The sequence below is a fragment of the Lepidothrix coronata genome, unplaced genomic scaffold (genome assembly GCF_001604755.1).
Source record: "Lepidothrix coronata isolate B3197 unplaced genomic scaffold, Lepidothrix_coronata-1.0 Scaffold38, whole genome shotgun sequence".
NCBI lineage: Eukaryota > Metazoa > Chordata > Aves > Passeriformes > Pipridae > Lepidothrix > Lepidothrix coronata.
In genome coordinates, this window is record NW_016690218.1 from 6158076 (window position 1) to 6177479 (window position 19404).

General features: G+C 38.2%; 1 protein-coding gene across 1 annotated transcript in view; it reads left to right on the forward strand.

Moving 5' to 3' along the window:
* Positions 1-2131: 2131 nt before the first annotated feature.
* LOC108496330 (spermatogenesis-associated protein 7 homolog) overlaps positions 2132-19404 on the forward strand; it is a 31422-nt gene continuing 14149 nt past the window's right edge. Inside the window, exons 1-4 of the mRNA XM_017812958.1 lie at positions 2132-2240; positions 3629-3721; positions 6674-6721; positions 18271-18392. Coding sequence (XP_017668447.1) covers positions 2189-2240; positions 3629-3721; positions 6674-6721; positions 18271-18392 — 315 coding nt within the window. The 5' untranslated portion in view covers positions 2132-2188. The remainder of the gene's footprint in view (positions 2241-3628; positions 3722-6673; positions 6722-18270; positions 18393-19404) is intronic.

A 19404-nucleotide genomic window follows, 5' to 3' on the forward strand; every position in this document is an offset into this window, starting at 1 on the left:
CTCTGTTCGATGCTTAAAGCATAAGCCAGAGCTCAATGCCTGCCAGTTCTTCCTGTAGCTGAAAATAGGCAGAAATTCTTAGCCAGGAGAGGAGCAGCTTGAGATGACTATGCAACTGAACCGAAGTAAGAGGAGTTGCAAAACATTTGTCAGCCAGTCACTGGGTCACTTTGCTTCGAGACTTTCACAGTGGTTACTCTGTTACCTGCATGGTGGGCAGGTGTTCTACCTTGTTAAGCATGAGACAAACACTGAGCAAAGAGATGGCCCCTCTCCCCTCCAAATTTAGGGTCTAAATACAAGATGAGGAAGTAGCCAGACACAAACAGATTGCAGGACCATAATTGTGAATTACTGCTAATGATAATTGCTAATAATTTGCAGAAGTAATCTCTTGCAATTCAATCAGTGGAAACTAGGTAAATTAGTCACCATACAACTACACATTCAGGACCGTAATAAATTGCTAAGAAAGTAATTTCAAAGTAGGAAATAAAAAAGAGTCACTACTGAGAGAGTTGTCACTCTTCTTTATTGCTCACTCTTGGGTCTTGGTTTCCTGGAGATCTTTCCTCATACGTAGAAGCAAGATGTAAATATCTTGAACGGACAATAGTCGTCAGAGTTTGGAAAGATTTTCAGAAGCAGGCAACTTTCTGAACGTAGAACTGTGCTTGTATATAGAAAATGCTGAAACTCTGAAACGTTGAAAGCTTAGATCAAGCATTTTGCTGAATGTTGCAGGTAAATGAGATCTTTGTAAGGCAGCAGAAAATATAAAACTTGGATTCTGTGCAAATATGGGCTTAAGAATATTGCCTGTCATAACAGCACACAAAGGGCTGTTTCAATTCGACCTGATGTGTGTTTGCACCATCAACAGTGACTTATAACAGGGCTACTTAAAATTCCCAGAAAATTTCTATTTCCCATTTCCCTCAATTTGAAGTTACTCAAAGAAAACATAAGAAAAATTTGTCTAAAAATATGAAATTTCCAGCGAGTTCAAATAAGAGCACCCTCTCTAACAGTGGGAGATACTTAATTGGGCAACCCTTAAGTTTCACCATTTCATTTTTTTTATCCTTAAAACCTTTTCTTTGAGAAAGGGATGTATTTTTTCAGGTTCTCTTTTCAGAGAGATTAAGACACGAGAACACAAAATGACTTACCAAAGTTCAACAGAAAGTCTCTGGCAAAGAAAATAATTTGCTTTTTTTTTTTCCCCTTACATAGGAATAACCACAATGCTGCTTATTGCACAATGTTAGTAATTTTCTGGACACAGGATAGAGTTAGATTTTATGAGAGACAAAAATTAGATTAAACTACTAGTGCCTTGTATATCTTTAGCATTTCAAATTTGGGGCGGTTATTCATTTTGAGAAGAATGTTCTTTTTATAAATGGATTTTCCATCCCTTTTTAATCTTTGGATATTGTTTAGATTATCACTTCGTTCTTCTGTCATGCTGTCTTTTTCACTGCATATATTTAAATCAGCTTGTCACTGCCAATCAGGGAAGGATTTGGGGCATTTACCAAAATCTGTTTTCTTTCCCTTAGTGACAAGAGCCTCTAGCTGCTGTGATTTAGGGCACTGCCATTCCTTGAACTCAGGAGGGCTGCCCCACTTTCCACCAGCTAGGAATGGTGCTGTATATTACCGAAGAGCTTGTTCCAGTTGCTTTTGCCAGCAGGAGGCTACAGAACAATTGGCAAAATTAATGGAAAAAAATTAAGTTTTAGAAGTTTTGGAGTGAACAACTACTGGTCTCAAGCACATAAAAGCTTTGAAACAGAATAGTACTGATTTTAACTATTTTATTTCTATAGCATAGTATGGACACCCATGAGTGGTTTCCCTGAATGAAATTGGACGTATGGTAAATGCTCATGATTAGAAAGTCTGCGAGCTTTGTATTTGTCTGCTTCAAGTATTGGATTCCATTGTGGTACCTGTACTACTCATGCTCAATTTAATTGAGACAAAGGGTAAATGCAGTTTGGTCATAATATTGCACCAAGTTCTCCATTGCTTTATAGCGAACACAGAATCGTTATTTCTGTTGATGTCTCTGCACCTCCTTACATCACAATGTGAGTGTTCTGGCTGTGCCAACATGTGTGATGAACAATCAAAGGGATGGTCCTGGAGCTGAAGTAACAGTACCTTTCTGCAGCTGGTCATGCTGGGATGTCCTGCTGCTCCTGGACAAGCTGCTGAAATCAAGTCTTTATGTCAGTGCCCTTCTGGCAGGCTTTGAGTTACTTGTAGGAGCACATGAAGAAGTAATACTAAATGAAGCGACAAACCAAGCATCAGGTGTTCTGTCCTGCTCTTTCTTAAAGTTCAAAAGATAACACAATAAATTGAATGCAGTCAAACTCCTTGGCAGTGAAAAACAGTTTGTAGCAATGGCTCACTTAGTAGGCAAGAGATTTAGGTAAGAGAAAGCAACACAGCAAGTATGCAGCCAAACTGAGATTAGAAGGACTGATTTCCAGACTCTCAACCCAAGGTCTCCTATTTTTTCAAAACACTTTAAAAACTATGAAACTAAGTTATTAACTGAAATGGTACATTGGGGACATGAACAATGAAACAAACAATTACTTTTTTGATTCAGAGAACCAAATCTGAATAGGTTGGATGACCTGATTATCTCAAGTGTAAGGGTCATTCTGGGTCCATGGATGGAAAGCCAAAGGCACATTAGGTTTCTGATCTCCTGTATTCTGTTGATTTTTTAATATTATGTGCTAGCAACTTTCCATCTACAAATCCTATCTGTTTAGGAATTGAGAGGATTTGAGAAAGAAATAATATTTTTGTTTGGAAACAGATTGAAAGAAAATTATCTATCTCAGCCACACTGCCACGTTAAAATTTAAAACAAGTAAATGTTTATCTACTTCTTGACTTTTTTTCCTGGGTTAATGAACTTAGGTCAGACACAGAGACAAATTCTTCTGAGTATGAGAAGTCTTGCGATTTAGAGATTCAGAGGAGTGTTATGGTCAGTCTGTGTGTAACACATTTCAGCTCCATGTTCTGGTTCCTTTTCTGGCCCAAATTCTGTATTTGTCTGTATCCAGTCCATTTTCCTAACTGTAGAGTGCCAGAGTTAGGTCTGGTATGACCAAGAGGTGAGACATTAATGTGCAGTTTTTTGCAGTACTTTGTAATATCCTCTAATATTACTATCTAGCATTAATAATAGCATTAATGCTCTCTACTATTATTTAAGACTCTAGGGTATTAAATCTTTCAAAAAGAAAATGATTTATTATTTTTATTTATTTATATTTATATATTTATATTTATTATATCAGATATTAAAATGTGAGATCCTCTGTTATTCTCTTGAGTTCAAAAATATCAAAGGCTCATACATTACTTATTGCAAACCATAATTCTCAGGTATTCAAAACATGAAAACTGAGAATAAGTTACCATTTTTTCATGTTACATTCTGTGTTATTCTTACTTTTTGAAATATAAGAATGCATATTGACTTGATTTTATTGCAAGCAGGAGAGGATAAATATTATAATATTTTCAGATCCATTGTTACCTGAAACATTGCTTGCCCCACTGAGTAAAGTCAGTTTTTTCCGGCTCGCAGCTTTTTCTCCCGGACCTTCCTGCAAACTCTCCAACCAGTACATCATTCAAGATCACATGGCTGCTCATTTCAAGAGACTGATGTCTGCCAAAGGTGCGTCAAGTCTTTAATTACCACAGTATCCTTGTAAGTAAAAGATAAAATCACAGTCAAAGATATGTTAGTTGTCCCTATTTTTGGCTGGCTTCTGAATTTCTTCCCCTTTCTTTCCTCCCTCTCTCTGTCGCTAACTCAACAGGCGTAGGAGAATTTAAAAGTGAGGTATAACATGATGTGCCTTAAGAGATATGTAGAACACTCAACTGAAACTGTAACTTTGTCTGGGGAGAAGCAACCCCAACTGTTTATAAATGTAAAGTTTATAGAGTCAAAATGACAGGTTTGTGTTAGGAAGGGAAATATTGCTTAATTTCCCCGTGTTATTTTATTCATAATTTCTGTTTAGATATATATGGCCGATGACTAAAAGGAAAGGTAAAACGAGAACAGTAGGGCAGGTATTTGTTTAATTGGAAGAAACCATTGAAGAGTAACAGTGAGGTTACATCTTTTGATGTTTAGAAAATTATGGTATTAGTCCTAAGTAACCTAGAGGGAAGTTCCATTAACCACATGTAGTTATGTTCTTGAGGCCTCTTCAAATACTCTCCCTCCTGCAAATAGCTGCAAACCACTAGAAACAGAATTTGGATTTTTAAAAAAAAATGTCCTTTATCAGTTGTCTGGAGCTGTGTAAACTTCCTGGTGCTTCAGGTGCAGATGAAACAACTGGAGTTGAATGGTCATAGCTGTAATTATGTTACTGCAAGACTTCCAGCCCTTGGGCTCACAAGGCTTTCTAACCAAACAATTCACTGATCACATGCGGTGAGCTTTATAATAACACGTAGGTGTTGAACAATAAATGAGGTTGGTGCTTTGGTTTTTTGCCAGAAGATCAATCCTTTTCATCAATTTGCAATGCCAAATGCATCATCTTAAAATGACCTGACTCAAATATAGCACATCTTTTTATCATGGTATCAGAACCACTCTTTGAAAGATTGATGACCTCCACCGTGCTAAGGTTCATGACCATCCCACTCATACTGGGAGCTGGAGGCTGGATTGCTGCTCTGTACTTTTGTATTTAAGTGATTTTGCTTTTGCATGGCCAATATCACAGAAACAGAGAACTCCAGGGACTGCAGAATTCATCTTCTAGTGCATTGCTTATAAATATACAGAACCACCAGGACTAAATAAGAGCAGCAAAGACTGTCATATATAATTGAAATTTTTTCCATTCTCAACTGGTGATGTCTAAATGAGGGAGCAAAGATCAAAATATAAAATTAACAGAGATGTCTTGCAGTCTTTTTGTCTATTACATTCCTAAAGCTCAGAAGAAAATACACACAGAAGATTCTTAGCATAAAAGGAGCCAAATGCTTTGTTCCAAAACAGGTTTCAATTTTCTTTTTCTCAAATGTCAGTCCTGCTTCTCTGCAGCAGAATTCAGTCAATCTGGAAGGAGTTTCTCACAGTAGGTGCTAATCAAAGTTTTCAGTGGCTAAAATTTCTAATTCTTAGGTGTTTACCAATCTGAACTTACAGTTCTCGAAAGTCAGATTTGGAGTGTATTATAGCAGGAATCTTTAATCTTAAAACACTTATTTTACTTATTATAGTGTCCATCATTCACACGGGTTTTCCTTGCAGAGCTAACTCCTGCATACATATAAAAAACTGCAATATTACAAGAATGTCAAGGTTCTCTTCTTTACTTACCTGAGGCTCTGAAATGCTGATTTGCCACATGTTCTGTACATCTTTACAGGAGATTATAGAATTTCTTTCCTCTGAAAAATCTGGTCAGGGTTGTCTAAAGGCCTTCTCCAGTATCCTTCTTAATATTCTCCAATTTTTGGAATACAGCTGCTTTTTAAAATACAACCTATTTGGTCTCACTCTAGATGGTAGCGAGCCCTGTATGTCTGAAACTTTGGAGCACTTGTACAAACTCTGGTTTGCTGTGGCATTTGACAGAAATCACAAAGTGAAAGATGGAAATTCAGTCAGTGTCCTTCAAATGCAACTGGAATATTGAGCTTCTAGGTGATTGCTTTTCCCTCCAGAGTCAAAAATAGTATTTCCTCATGTACCTGAGTTATATACAGGGATATGCAATCTGACATAGAGTTCCATTAACATCCTTACCATCTTCTGTATGGACACATGACTTAATGAAGACTGTGCAGCAGTAGTGACAGGGCTTGATTCCTTGAAGCTTACTTCATTTAATCTTTTACAATGAAAACCAAATGACCAAATAACAGAAAACTTGGTGTTCAAAACTGCCTATGTAATTGTGTATTCAAATAACTCCTTTTGATAGAAAGATGATGACAAACTGATGACCTTGAGCCTCAGGACAATTTGAATCACACTCAGAGCATCAGTTGGCAGTTTCCCCTACCTGATAGCAGCTGTACTACTCATCCATGAAATACCAACTTTCTGGGTAGCAGTAGGTGCCATTGCGAAAAGCTTTTCTTAAATTGTAGATTAAAATTAAGTTTAATAAATGCAGCTGTACTAGGACTAATTTCTATACCTAAGTAGAGATGGTCGAAAGCCACAAAATTCAGACCCAGATTTGATACTGAACCAGTAACAGCGCTGCTGAGGCACTTATCTTTTGCTTTTACACAGATCAAGACAAGGGGTCAATTCCTCATCTAATATCATTGCAACTATACTTGTAGTTGGTATAACTCAACTAACCTGACAACATTTAAGTTATGCTAGCTTTTGAGACCTGATCATTGGCAAAGATAATAGAAGAAAATAGGAAGAAAATTGTATACATCAATAGGGAAAAAGTAGGATTTGGTCATCTGTAGATTTATAGTATTAATAATGCTAATATTATGCAGTTTAGTATCATATTCCCAGAGGGAATTCAACACCTTAGGGACGATCAGTTTCATCTCTACACATTTTGATAAAATTATTTATTATGCTAGTGTTTCATTGGACTGAACCTACTTTTTGTTAATACAGCTGCTGTTGATTCATCTGCACCGAAGAGTTTGCATACCAGTGTTAAATGTGAGTAGCTTCATTTTGTTTTGTTTTGAAAATAGGTCTGGCTCCACTTGTTTGGTTTGGAAACACTTGTCTTCTTTTATGATGGTGTTCTGAAAAGGCATGTATGTGCCAAAAATATGCTTCATCGTGGTTAAGACAGTAGTACCTAGTATCTAATCTATTGTCTAACTTAATAGCTGTATCTAGCACTTGGTTCCTGTTTGCACAGACACATTCTGACCTGTAGAGTTATCAGCTAACTCGCTGATAGGCAAGGTTGTTGAAGGCATAAATCGCTTTAGTTTTCCAGTCTAAACTCAGACTGCTGGCCCTTTGAATTCCTTGATATTCCATACTGTATTTTTCATTTCCTTAACTGATTCGTGTATCTCTGGCTATCAGGCATACTGCTGCTCAGACGAGTTTTGAGGAATAAATGGGGTTTTGGTAAGAGAACTGCGCCTTAATGCCACCTCTTGGCTGGAGCTTGCAGGACCCAATGTGTAGGCAGGGTCTCTGCTACCCTTCCTTTCTTGAAAGGAAGATTGATTACAAGGAACCCTTTCAACACTTTCCCTGGAAACATAGCATTCACTTTGGAATGTGTTTAGTTTTCTTCATTCACCAGGTTGTGAGGCATATGCTACTTATCTGTTTGATAGTTACATGCAAGGCAGCACACTTGCTGCACAGAAACCCCCATTTTAAAATGAAATTTAAAAAGGTGGAAAAATGAAAGCTTGTTTTGCCACAGTGTATGCATAGTGGGAACCACGTATCAGAGACCTGCGGTAGGCTATTGCTCTGAGCAGGGTGCAATGTACTTGGAAACAAAGATAGCTCAAAGGCAATGGTGAGACGCAGTTGCTCCAGCAAAATACATCCAAGTCAAGAAGGCAAACGTAACCCTTGCCCACAAAGATTCAGAAAAATGTATCACATGAGATCTTCATTAGACAAGAGCAAGAGAACAAGTTCAAGATCATAACACATTACAATCAAAACTCCCTTACCTTTGTCTTTTGACTCCTCATGCTCAACTGTGTTTTTCTTTTTTCAGTGCTCTTTTATACAATAATTTCAAAATCAGTATTTTGTATTAGTCACTTTATTAAAAGAGTGCTCTAATAACAGAAAGAAAGGCCATGGGAAGTTTTCTAAGAACATTAATTTGACAGAGAGATGATACTGGTACAAATGTGCGTGAGGAGTAGAATCTCACCTCCTTGAAAATATCAAGAGGACATGGAATTAATTCAGCTGAGTTAGCCACAATAACAAGTTCCTAGACGATATATCAGAGGGAAACATTATCTGTGTTTCTAAAATGCTTTCTTAGGAAGGTATTTATCTTACAGAACTAAGCAGGACTGTATTGTTTTGTGCAGCTTCTGTTAATTTAGAAGCCCACACTGAGTACAAGATACCTGGAGGTCATAGAAGCCATAACAGTCAGTTAGAAAGTGAGAGTCACTTTCTAACTCTCAGTCAGAGAAAATGAGGACCCAATACAATTTTTGTCAGTAGCCCACCAGGGAAATGCAAATCACCTTTGTCATTTAATATTTATCTTCACTAAAAGGTTCTGTGTATGATCTAAGTCTTTTTTCTGACAGGTTAGCTCCAGAAATGTCTGTCTTGGCAAAAGAAGTTTTATCCCTTGAAGAAAAAAACTCAAAATTTAAATGCACAATGAAAATGTGCATCAGAACTTACGTCTTCTGAAGCATTAAGTAGGGCAGTAGCACAATGGAGGTACAATTGCTGCTGTTGGGGTTGATGTGCAAATTCATTTGAGCAGTATAATATGCCTACAAAAATAGGCCTCTGGTTATCATTTGCATAAACAAATATCATTTGCATAAACAAAATAAATTAAGGCCTTTTGCCAGCCTACTGGAATAATGGGAGGACAAATCTAATTTTCTGTCTAGTACAAGACCACAGTGTTTTCTTCTTTTCGTGTACAATTTTCTCCCACAACCATGTCCCACTATTGCTATTGCTAGTTACTAAATGTGGTGTGCTTTTAGAACCTTGACATTTATCAGAACTTTGACAGATACACATTCTGATGCCATATATTTTCTTACCTCTTCTCAATCCATACACTTAGAGAGGTGTAACTTTGTTTTCCAAATGTGTGATCTGTGTTGGATTTTTCCAAATGTGTGATCCGTGTTGGATACCACACGTTTCAGTGGTAGGCTAAAAAGAAAATTCAGGTCACTCAGTAGTGATGGAGACATTCAAAAACCTATAAAATTAAAGAGAAAAATAGCTACAAGGATTAGTTCTGAAAAGGCAGAAGAAAATACAATGTGCAATGCTTTGTTTCATTTTAAGAATAAACGTACTGCAGATAAAACACTGTAAATAATTTGCTGTTATTTCCTATAAATTAAGTGCACCATTTCACGAGTATCTGTAGTGTTGCGCTGCAGGTTAAGAACTGTAGAGACAAAGTGCAGATTAGGCAGAGATGTTTCAAGATCAGGCATATGGGTGATATAGTTCATCATCCTAAGTGTTCTTGTGGAGATAAAATTTAAGCAGAGATGCTTTAAGAGTCATGAGAACTGCATGATTTATGAAACTACTGTGAAAACAAGGATTCCTTGGCTATCCCAAGTGTCTGCCTAGGAGGATGTTTACATTTCTTACTCTCAGCAGAAGCCACATTTCCTAGAAAGATCATCTAATGAGTCTGGAAAGAGCATAAGGTATGCTGCTGAACGTGCCAGTGACTAGGTTTCAGAAGAGTGTCTCAGCAATCAAAAAGAATTCCTGTTGCAATGGAAATGTGAAAGTTCTGGAGCAAAAAAAAAAAAATGTTACGAGCCATTGTTTCTATTTGAACAAGGGAGAAAAGTCAAAGTAACTTTGTTTGAATTCAGGTATTTTATTTATACAGCATTGAGCCTGACACTTAAACTTAACCGTGGCATCCAGGGGTCCTCCAAATGTCTTAGTTAGTAGGAATTAATAATTAACAAGTAATATTAAGCAGTTAAACTACATTTTTGGACCTTGGAAGCATAAGTCTCTTCTAACCATTATTCCCATGGTACTATGATGCTCTGCCCCAGATTCACAGAGCCCGAGCTTGAGTCAGATCTCCTGAGGCTGATCAGCTCAGTAAGGGGAGCAGAAACCTTGGCTGATGCGTGTATGAAGCTGTCCCAAACAAGCTGGCAGAAAATGAGGAGAAAACACTCGTGAAACCACTAACAATGGCAAGATGAGCTCTTCAGACCCCTGTATGTTTTACACAATTCCCTTGCACTTTTAGGAGTACAGGGTATACATTTACCCAAAAGGAATTACAGGTAATATTATACATGAGTACATGAGGCCATGTGACTGTTTCTCCTTCACCTTTTGCGCAGTGTTGATCATATAATCACTTCATGTGCTCTGACTCATTTTTATAAATATGAAGCCCAGACATACAAACAAGTGTGTGCAGAAACACGTGCTTTAGTAATTGGAAAAAGGAATAGGAGCTTTCTTTAAGAGGAATTTCATTTTTCTGTGTACCAGCAGAGTCCTTAAGTAGTTAGATATGGTACAAAATGGACTTTTTATAACCTGTGTTTTTCTCTTTCTAATTCTCTGCATGAGATAGACATCAGTCAAAGCAATAATTTCCATTCGGATTTTAGCCAGTTTAAAATGAAGTTGCACTGTGATTTTCAAGACCGTAACACCTGTGAAAAAGAACAAGCTGTTTCTCCAAAGAGTTCAAAGACATAAAAAATTGCAGCATTTTCTCTACAGTTTCTGTGAATAATCCATACAGTCAGTTATATAAACATAATTTTATCCTTACAAATGTAGAACCTTAGTTGTCACGAATCTTAGGCAATTGAATGGATCATTTAGCAATCAAGTGAAAATTAATATGTTTCTATAGGCCAACATCAATTTCCTATCATTGCAGGTTTATGGAGCATTAATGAGCTGGTTTTTAATAATAAGTTTTGCAGGCTGTAAAAAATATATGCTTATATCACTGTTAGAAGGGAGCTGCAGTGAAGGGAATATCGAATGTATGACTACACTGCGTCATTCAGCTATCGATGGTTAAACCACTGATCTAGTTCATAAATTCTTCTTCTCACACTTCAAATCCTACGCTGTGTGGGCAGCTTCATTTGGGATCTGAGTTCCTTCATAGTAGCCACTGCACATTTCAAGATATCTTCGGGGAGTATCTGTTCAAAATTATGCACCAGCTTGCCATCATCCCCTTTTACAGGGAGGAAATTAAGACACCAGAGATTAATTAACATACCTGTGATCACACTGGAACCTGTTGTAGAGCTCCGAATTAAATGATAGTTTTCCAAGTCCTACTACAGTGTTTTAATCACCAAACCATCCTTCCCATCCATTTTAGAATCAGTGCTGTTTAAGAGTATTTGTAAAAAGGGAGGAAGAGGGTAGTGGGAGCTACTGAAGGATGTAGAGAAAAGGAGAGTTGTCACAACCATTGTGCACTGACTGTTTTAACTTTGCATTCTGCTGTCAAAGGAAAAGAAGCATACATCAGCAATCAGTCAGTACTTTAAACAGGGGTGAAGCATCTTGACATTTCTTTTGTACACCAGCTTCTAGAATTCCTTACTTATACTCACTAAAACCTTAAGAAAAGCAGGCTATCTCCCTTACATAAGCAAAACAAATGTCAAATCTTGTCTTTGCTCAAATAAAAGAGAATGTGTCCTCTCCTTATTTTGGTGTGGTCTACAAAGAATTGTGTCAAGTGCTGTTGACAACCATGAATTTGTTGGAAGGGCAGAACCAGTCAGAGCAGATGTAGGTTATGGCCAAAGGCTTCAAGCAGTTAAAAAATGCTGGAATGGGTGGTCAGCTATGGAGAACTGATTACATCTTGCCTTCCTCCTGGGGAAATTCCTGTTAATGTCAGCATGAGCACTCGCAGTTTCAAAATGTGCAGAATTTGGCATGTGATTAGAAAACAACATGGCAAAGAACAACAGGCAGTGTCACTTAGTAACATTTTCTGGCTTTATTTGGTGTTTCAGATACTTTTCTTCCCCTTTAAAATTGTTGTTACACACTCACTTCATAGCATTGCAGCATTAATATATTGATGAAAACAAATAATGATGAATCAGAGCTTGAGGCTTAAAAAGCATCACGTGCTGTAGTTTAATGTGCCAACATAGGCTTTTCAAAAGGACAGATAGCATGGTAAAGAGTATCTGAAATAAAATCTAAGGACTTGAGCCTCACTTACCACTGGTTTCTGATGAAATAATGGTCTTGTTTGCTCTGAAATGCCAAAATAAGCAGTCCTCCCACCAGATAAACTATTAGCAGTGCAGACTGCAGCATGTGGCCCATAGATGTGAACATCACAAGTAACTGTCTTTGTATCCTTTGTATTGCACTGGCCAAAAAATCTGAAATTATATCGGTTAACAATAGCAGCAAAAATTGAGAAAAAATAAAGTTTCAGAGAAGTTCATAGGTGATCTCTGATGACTGACATGTATCTCTGAGTTTCGTAGACACAGAAAGAATAAACTGCTGTGGTTATATAGGCTGTTTTTTCCCCTAAGTCTTCTCTCCATTCATTGCTATTTTAGAGAGTTGAGGAGGAAGGGTTCAGAACTATGTCCAAACATTATTTAATTACATCACACTTTTCATTAGTGTTCCAAATGCTAACTTACCTTACCCAGAGGAACTAATATCTCTCCTTTAGGACGCATTTATTTTCTGTTTAATTTCTGTTCTGTCTTTAGGTGCTCATAAGCTGGAGTAAAGTTACTTTTTAACCATCCTTTTGCAGAACTAAATACATTCAACTCCTTAAATCTGATTCTATGAAGAGTGTTTTCCAGAGTTCATCATTCTTATGGATCCTCTCTGCATCCTTCCCAATTTGTAAATGCTTCTTGAGCAGTAAAGTTTTAGAGCAGGATGTATAATTCTGGCAGCAACCATCCACCTGTCAAAGGAAACAGCAGTAAAGGCTCCCTGTACTTACACTTGAGATTTCCACCCTTGATAGGCAATGATGCCACACTAGTTTTGTCTCCACTGTCACTGTAGGAAAATACAGGCAGCTATATGTCTAGAAGAAGGTATGGATGTCTTTCAGCAACACTGATTCCCAAGTAAGACTTGCCTTCTGTAAGTAAGGGCCTGCATTTTCACAACAGAGATGTTCCATTATCCCTGCTGAAAAATATATGCTTCCCTACATCTCCATCATTAACCGATGCACATCACTTTGTCAGAGTAAACCACCACTTTATTATTCATGAGTTCCCCAACTGTAGTTGTTCAAGCTTTATGAGAAATGATTATATGTTTTCTTTCAGATAACTGAAAGAAATAATTTAATATTATAATATCAAAAATTGTTCTTGCATTAGAAACACCTGCCTTACTGCTAATTAGATTCACAGATCTGCCAGTTAGCCATTTTGTAAACAAGTGTAATTTTCTAGTGTTCTAATTTCTTAGTCAAAATGCCATGAAGAACAAAACCAGGGAGTTTACAGAAGTTTTTTAAAGCAACACATTTATCTCATTCAACCACAGTCAAAATCTCTCTTTTTTCTTACCAACTTAGCATGGTTATGTTTTTAACCTTTTTGAATGGTGTTTCTGACATTATTTACCTCAAATGAGTGTTGTAACAGCCTTTCGGTTGTTATGCTCAGGACTGATATCAGTCTGGAGTTCACCACTTTTGCTCTTCTTTTTTCCCCACAGTCCTTCAAAAGTTCCCTGTTGTTTCAAAAGTCATCAGGAGTTAAACATCAGCCAACTTTTAAAACACTTGGTAGGAATTAAACCAGAACTCCCACTCTGAGCCAAAAATGAAGGCAAGAGCCAAGGTGTGGATTCTATTTCTAACTATAATCACTGAGTTTTGTAACATCTGGTAAACAACTCTGGGAAAGCCTGTTCCAGCTTTATATCCCATGTTCATACTTGGGCCATAATGTTCTGTCTTAGACCTGAAAATAGCCTTCTGTTTTAGGAGGCAGCTGTGGAAGCAGACTAAGGTGTTTGCTGATTGTTCTTCCTACTTAAGATAAAGACGAGTAGAACTGAAAGGCACTAGAAAAAAAAAAAAAAAGAAAAGAAAAATTTTTTCAGTTTTTTGTTTGGGGTGGCCAATATAATCTGCTAAACTGCTTCTACTACGTCAAGTAAGTTTGTGTTTGCTCATTTTGTACACAAGACTTTGACACAGCAGCACAGGACAGACAAGATGTTTTATCAAATGTCAAGCAACAAGAACTGCCAGGAAAACAGAGTAAGGGCTATTGTATCTGATCTTCCTGTGTTTTACAGGGACCAGATTACAACTAAATCCCTTTTATTTTCTGTACTTCTGTCACATTGGCAACTATCAGATACCAGTACAAGTACCAGTGAAATTGTACTATAGCACTGATAAATTAATTCCTGCCACAGTAGACAGGACGATAAATTAACAAATAAACGAGTTTAACAGAAAGGCTCTTGAACACATTTGCCTACATAACTGCTGCACTGGCAACACCACATGATTCTATTCCCTGGGAAGCACCAAAAAGGTAGTCAAGAGATACTGGCTGCTGCAGGAATAAAAATAATCATGTCCTGAGAGGATTCAATTGACACTCTGAATCATTATATGCTTTTATAGGTCAAACCTTGCCACTTCCCCCCCCCCAAGTAATTATTCCCAGCTATGGTTTTAACCGTAAACTGCATCCAGTTTTAAACACTTCAGCTAAGACATGAGATTTAAAGGCAAGGGAGGTCTAGTTTTTGCTTTTCTAAAAGAAAAAAGCTCAGATAGCTATCATGCAAAGTTTGCATTTTATTTTCTATTTTGTCCCTTGGTCATTTCTGGTTGTTATTAAAAAGCGTTTGGACAACAACAGAATGGTCAGGTGATTTTTTCCTCCTTGTGTAGCTCTTGACAATGAGCAGTCCATGTGGCTGGGCCAGGCTGCTCTCTGTGGTGTGGTCACAGCTGCCTGTCAAACAGAACTGCAAGGAGTATGTGTGAGAGCCATGAATGTGACCTGAAAATTCAGGAATGACTTCCATTCTTAGCCCCTTCATTCATGCATGGGGAGTATGCCAGGTGATTCTGGGGTGAGGTCACGTTGGGGAAAGAAGTGAAGGAGAGGAGAGGCCTTGGGAAGGAAGCAGCCAGAAGCACTACATGCTGTGAGTATTGGGAGCAGGTGAGAGTCAGGAGCCCTGGAATCATGAGAATGGGTACAGGAATAGGTACAATTTCAGAAAAATTTGTAATGGAAACTTAGGAACTCGGTTTTCTCTAGGAAGGCTTTCTGCCTAAGTGGTAACTCTTTCTTAAAGACAGTTTCAGTGCTTTCCCCACCCCGCATGGCAAGAGAAGTTCTCAGCCTCTCTCTCTGATATGTGAGAGAGGGAGTCCTAACAGACAGGCACAGAGGCCTTGGGAAGACAGGAGAGAAACAGAGAGGATAAAGGGGCCCTGAGGGTGTGGGGCCTCACCTTTTGCCCCTGAAGTCCCAATGTGCTGTGCCACATCATAAAAAAGTGATCCTTGCATCTGAAATAAACCTTTTCTTTAATCCTTCCACTGCCTTGGCATGCTCGGGAAGAATACCTACCTATGTTTTATCTTACAAGGGGCATAGAGGAAAACATGAATGAGAAAAACAGCAGTGAGAAAAGAGAAACTGGAGAGGGCAGGGCTAGAAGATGGTGAGATAAATAAATCCCTTAGCAGACATGTCAGCAAACCAAGATGTGCTGCAAGACCCTTCCGACAGTCTCACCTGTCTGTGGCACAGCAAAACCCAACAGTCAGTGAAACCAGGCATCTGTTAGGTAAGGGGAAGGAGAGTTGGTATGAGACATTCGGCCCAGGAGCTTTTGCTAACTACTCAAAACATGAAACTATAATGGAGTGGAATAGTACTTATTTGAATAGGCTTACTGCCATGTGGCATGTTTATAACCCATATTTATAGTAAAAATATCAGTGAAATACTAGACAAAGGCTGTTTAAAACCTGTGGCTCTTTGACCTGGAACATTTTATTTTCTTGTCCTTGGCAAGGCTTGCTGAAGGCTCTGCCATGCCTTGGATAGACAGTTGTTGTCCTGCCTCACCTGTGCACAGAGAGAAGGGCAGAGAGGTATGGCTGTCACTTTTCCTCAGGGCTTCCCAAGTCATTGGCACTGTCATGAAAGAAGCCTGGTATCCTGACTTGGTGGCATTGTTGCACAGACACCACATCAAGCTGCCTTGTCTGTTATTTTTCATATGACTGCAAAATGCAAAGTCTTTAATCAGAATGGGGGAGTACTTAGATTGGCCACCATGCAAACCTAGATAAATGGGGAAGGTATTAATCTCTGTATGAACACGATTGAGCAAGTACATTTTGTTATTTGTTCCAGTGAGTTGTATAATCCTGCTTCCCAGTCATCCAAATAGGATTTAGCATTGTCAACATGTTTTTCTTAATAGGATGATGCTATGAACTCATGTCTATGCAAGACTGGAAAGCCAGATTACATGCCTCAGGAGACTATATACTGGTTTTAGCTGTTAGTGAAATATGGTTTTTTCAATGAATAGGACACAGACTTGAGGCCACCTTAGAGGGGAATTATCAAGATGTGGTGTGCCCCATGCAAGACCCCTCGCAAACTTGAGACAACCATTAAGTACAGCAAATAAGCATCTTGGTTTCTTTAGAAAAAAAGTTTCAGCTGTTTCTTTTCCAAAAGAAATAGTATTTTAAGACTATCGAAAACTCTGTAACCCTTCTGTTAATTCAGAAATGTGCAATACTAAATACAGCTTAATGCATCTCTCCCTTCAAAAAAAAACATTAGTAAATGCTGTTTTGCCAGGTTTCAAGCATTATTCTGTGATGTTACTAGTGTGATGCCCTGCAATTACACCACTTCAGAGGAGGAGTTGTTGCTTCTCATTAGCAAAAAATTTGCAGCACATTGTAAATTCTAGTCTGTTGTTCCAATAGCAGTGTAAGGAGGCCCTGGGCTAATCATGAACCAGTTGTGCATTTTGTCAGGAATAAGTCAGTATTAATCAAAGTATCAACACACTACCAGAAGTCATATTTTAACAGCCCTCCTGAAACCTTTCCAGCCCTGTAGAATTACGTATTTGAGGAGTCTCTGCAGCTGTGCCCACAGGGGAAGGAGGAGAGCACAGCTCTCTGCTGGCCTGCCGGGCAGTATTGACACGTGCTACCACATGTCAGACTTCCATAAGGCAAGGAAATTATGACAGAGCTGCATTTTCAACTCCAAAGAGCCATATGCAGTTGGCAGGACCTCAGTGGACTCCACTTCATGATATTTTGTGTGTGAGTCCTTAGTTTCAGCTAGAACTGCAGGGGCTATTATTTTTTAAACACTATCTACAAAGAGAAATGTGTTGTTGCACATCAAAATTCATATCCTTTTTCTCAGAGCTGTGTATGGAAGGAACATGGCAGGTAAAAGAGTTGAAAATTTTGATCATGCATCATTCCTATTTGCATTGCTAAAAGTAAGATTCTGTCAAAAGCTGGAAAATTGTGAAATGCTTTGCATCATACATGAATATGCCCCTATGGGTTTCTGTGGTCTTGGGTAACTCATTTCCCCTTCTTATCTCCGTGTTTCCTTATTATTATTTTATAATAATATATAATATTATATATATATTATTTTATAATAATATATAATATATTCCATATTAAATTGTGTAATGTCCTATATAGCAATAATGCTTAAAAGAATAGGTGTTCTTATTTCTTCTCTCACTTGCATATTTTCAGGAAGATCAAAAGATCGTAGAATCATGAATGGGTTGGATTGGAGGAGATCTTAAAGATCATCTAGTTCCAACCCCCGTCATGGGCAGGGACACTTTCCAATAGACCAAGTTGCTCAGAGTCTCATCCAGCTTGGCCTTGAACACTTTGGGGATGGGTCATCCACCACTTCTTTTGTCCCAGTCCCAAAAGACTAAGCCTGTTCTGTTCTTTTAGTGTGTGAGGGGCTAGCAGAAGTGTCACCCTACTCTTCTCAGCCTGAGTTTAACCAATACAGAAAGCAGACTTTCTTGACATTGCAGTCTGCACAGAACACAGTGGCAGCCTGACTTTGGTCATCCAACTCTTTATATGTGGACTTGAATTCTCACTTGACTGTCTCAGCTCTTCTGTTTTACCTGCCTCAGCTTCTTTCCAGGATAAGGGAAAGAATGTACAAGGGGCGGAAACAGAACATTGCCATGCTCTTTTATCCCTCCAATAGCTCATTACTTACTGTGTGAGTGATGGAATGGAGTCCTGGCTCACACTGATTTCAAATTCAGATGTGTGCTGAGTGTGGAATCAGCAAGAGCCAAACTAAAAAGTAGTATGTTTGCATTCTCTGTCCGCTACTTGGTATTAAGAGGAGGAGACAGAATAGTTTTTACTGGCGAAAAGAAGAATGAAGAGTGATACTCTGTGACTTGATCATTGATTAAACTGAAAAGGGTTGTTTTTTTCATATTTGCATGTACAGACAAGGATCAACAGAAAAGAGACAGACTAATTCAAACCCTTGAAAAATATAAGAAGGATCTTGTACGCAGTCTTCCTGCCACACCATTCAACTCCAGAAGTGTTTCTCCAAGCCAGCAGAAGGTATGTGATATTCTAACAGGTAGTGCTGAGTCACATGAATAAGACCATTTTCCCCTTAATTAGCTGTACTCTGTGGTGCTGGGGAGTACCTGTAACACAAGTTTCATGCAGGTTTATTCAATGTGGCTTTTTATAGTCTAGTGAAGCATAGATAATATTTGACTCTCAGTCTTTCCAAGTGGTAGCTGTCCTCCCATAGCACTGTTGCAATCCTTTCATGGCCTACAATGACAGATACTCATGTTATGACTACGTGTACATGACTAAAATGTGTCCCTGCTCTGAAAGTGTCATGTGCGCATGACACTCACAAGGCCAGAGTATTACGTGGGAGCCCAGGAAAAAACCTACATTGAGTGAATTTACTGAAATGATTTGCTGTTTTGTGTGACAACATTCTTATTAGGATGATTTCTGTACACAATATTTTCAAAAGAATGAAATCCCAATAATTATTTTTTTTCCTACTGAATGCAATGCAATAATTGTGTGTTGTTTTACAGTATCCTCTGAATTTCAGAATGTTATTTACTGATAAAAGCAAGACCCTGAAGTAGTTATTCCTAATTCTATGTATTCTGCTAGATACCACAAACTGTACAACCTTATACTAGTGAGAGCAGACCTTTCTTCACCAAATTCTATCAGTGGACCTCATCTCACTATACAAATTCTTGCAAAACATTTCATTCTGCCATAGTCCAGAGTCTCTCTGGGACAAAAATTCCTCAGCAGACTACATTTAGACTGGTTTACCACTGGATTACAAATTATACTGTTAATAAACAATGTCATCCAACTCAAATGTGCATTATTTTGATTTGTAAAATCTTGCTCCCAGTGAGATAAGTAGCAAAATAGTAGGCCACAATTTCACCTAAGGTATTTGTGAGGAAAACAGTGGCTCTGTTTGACTTCAAACTCATGAGATGGAGCCATGCTCGCACCTGCACAGGCACACAGAGAGAGAGAATAGAAGGTGCCATTGAAGAAGGACCGTGAGACTGACATT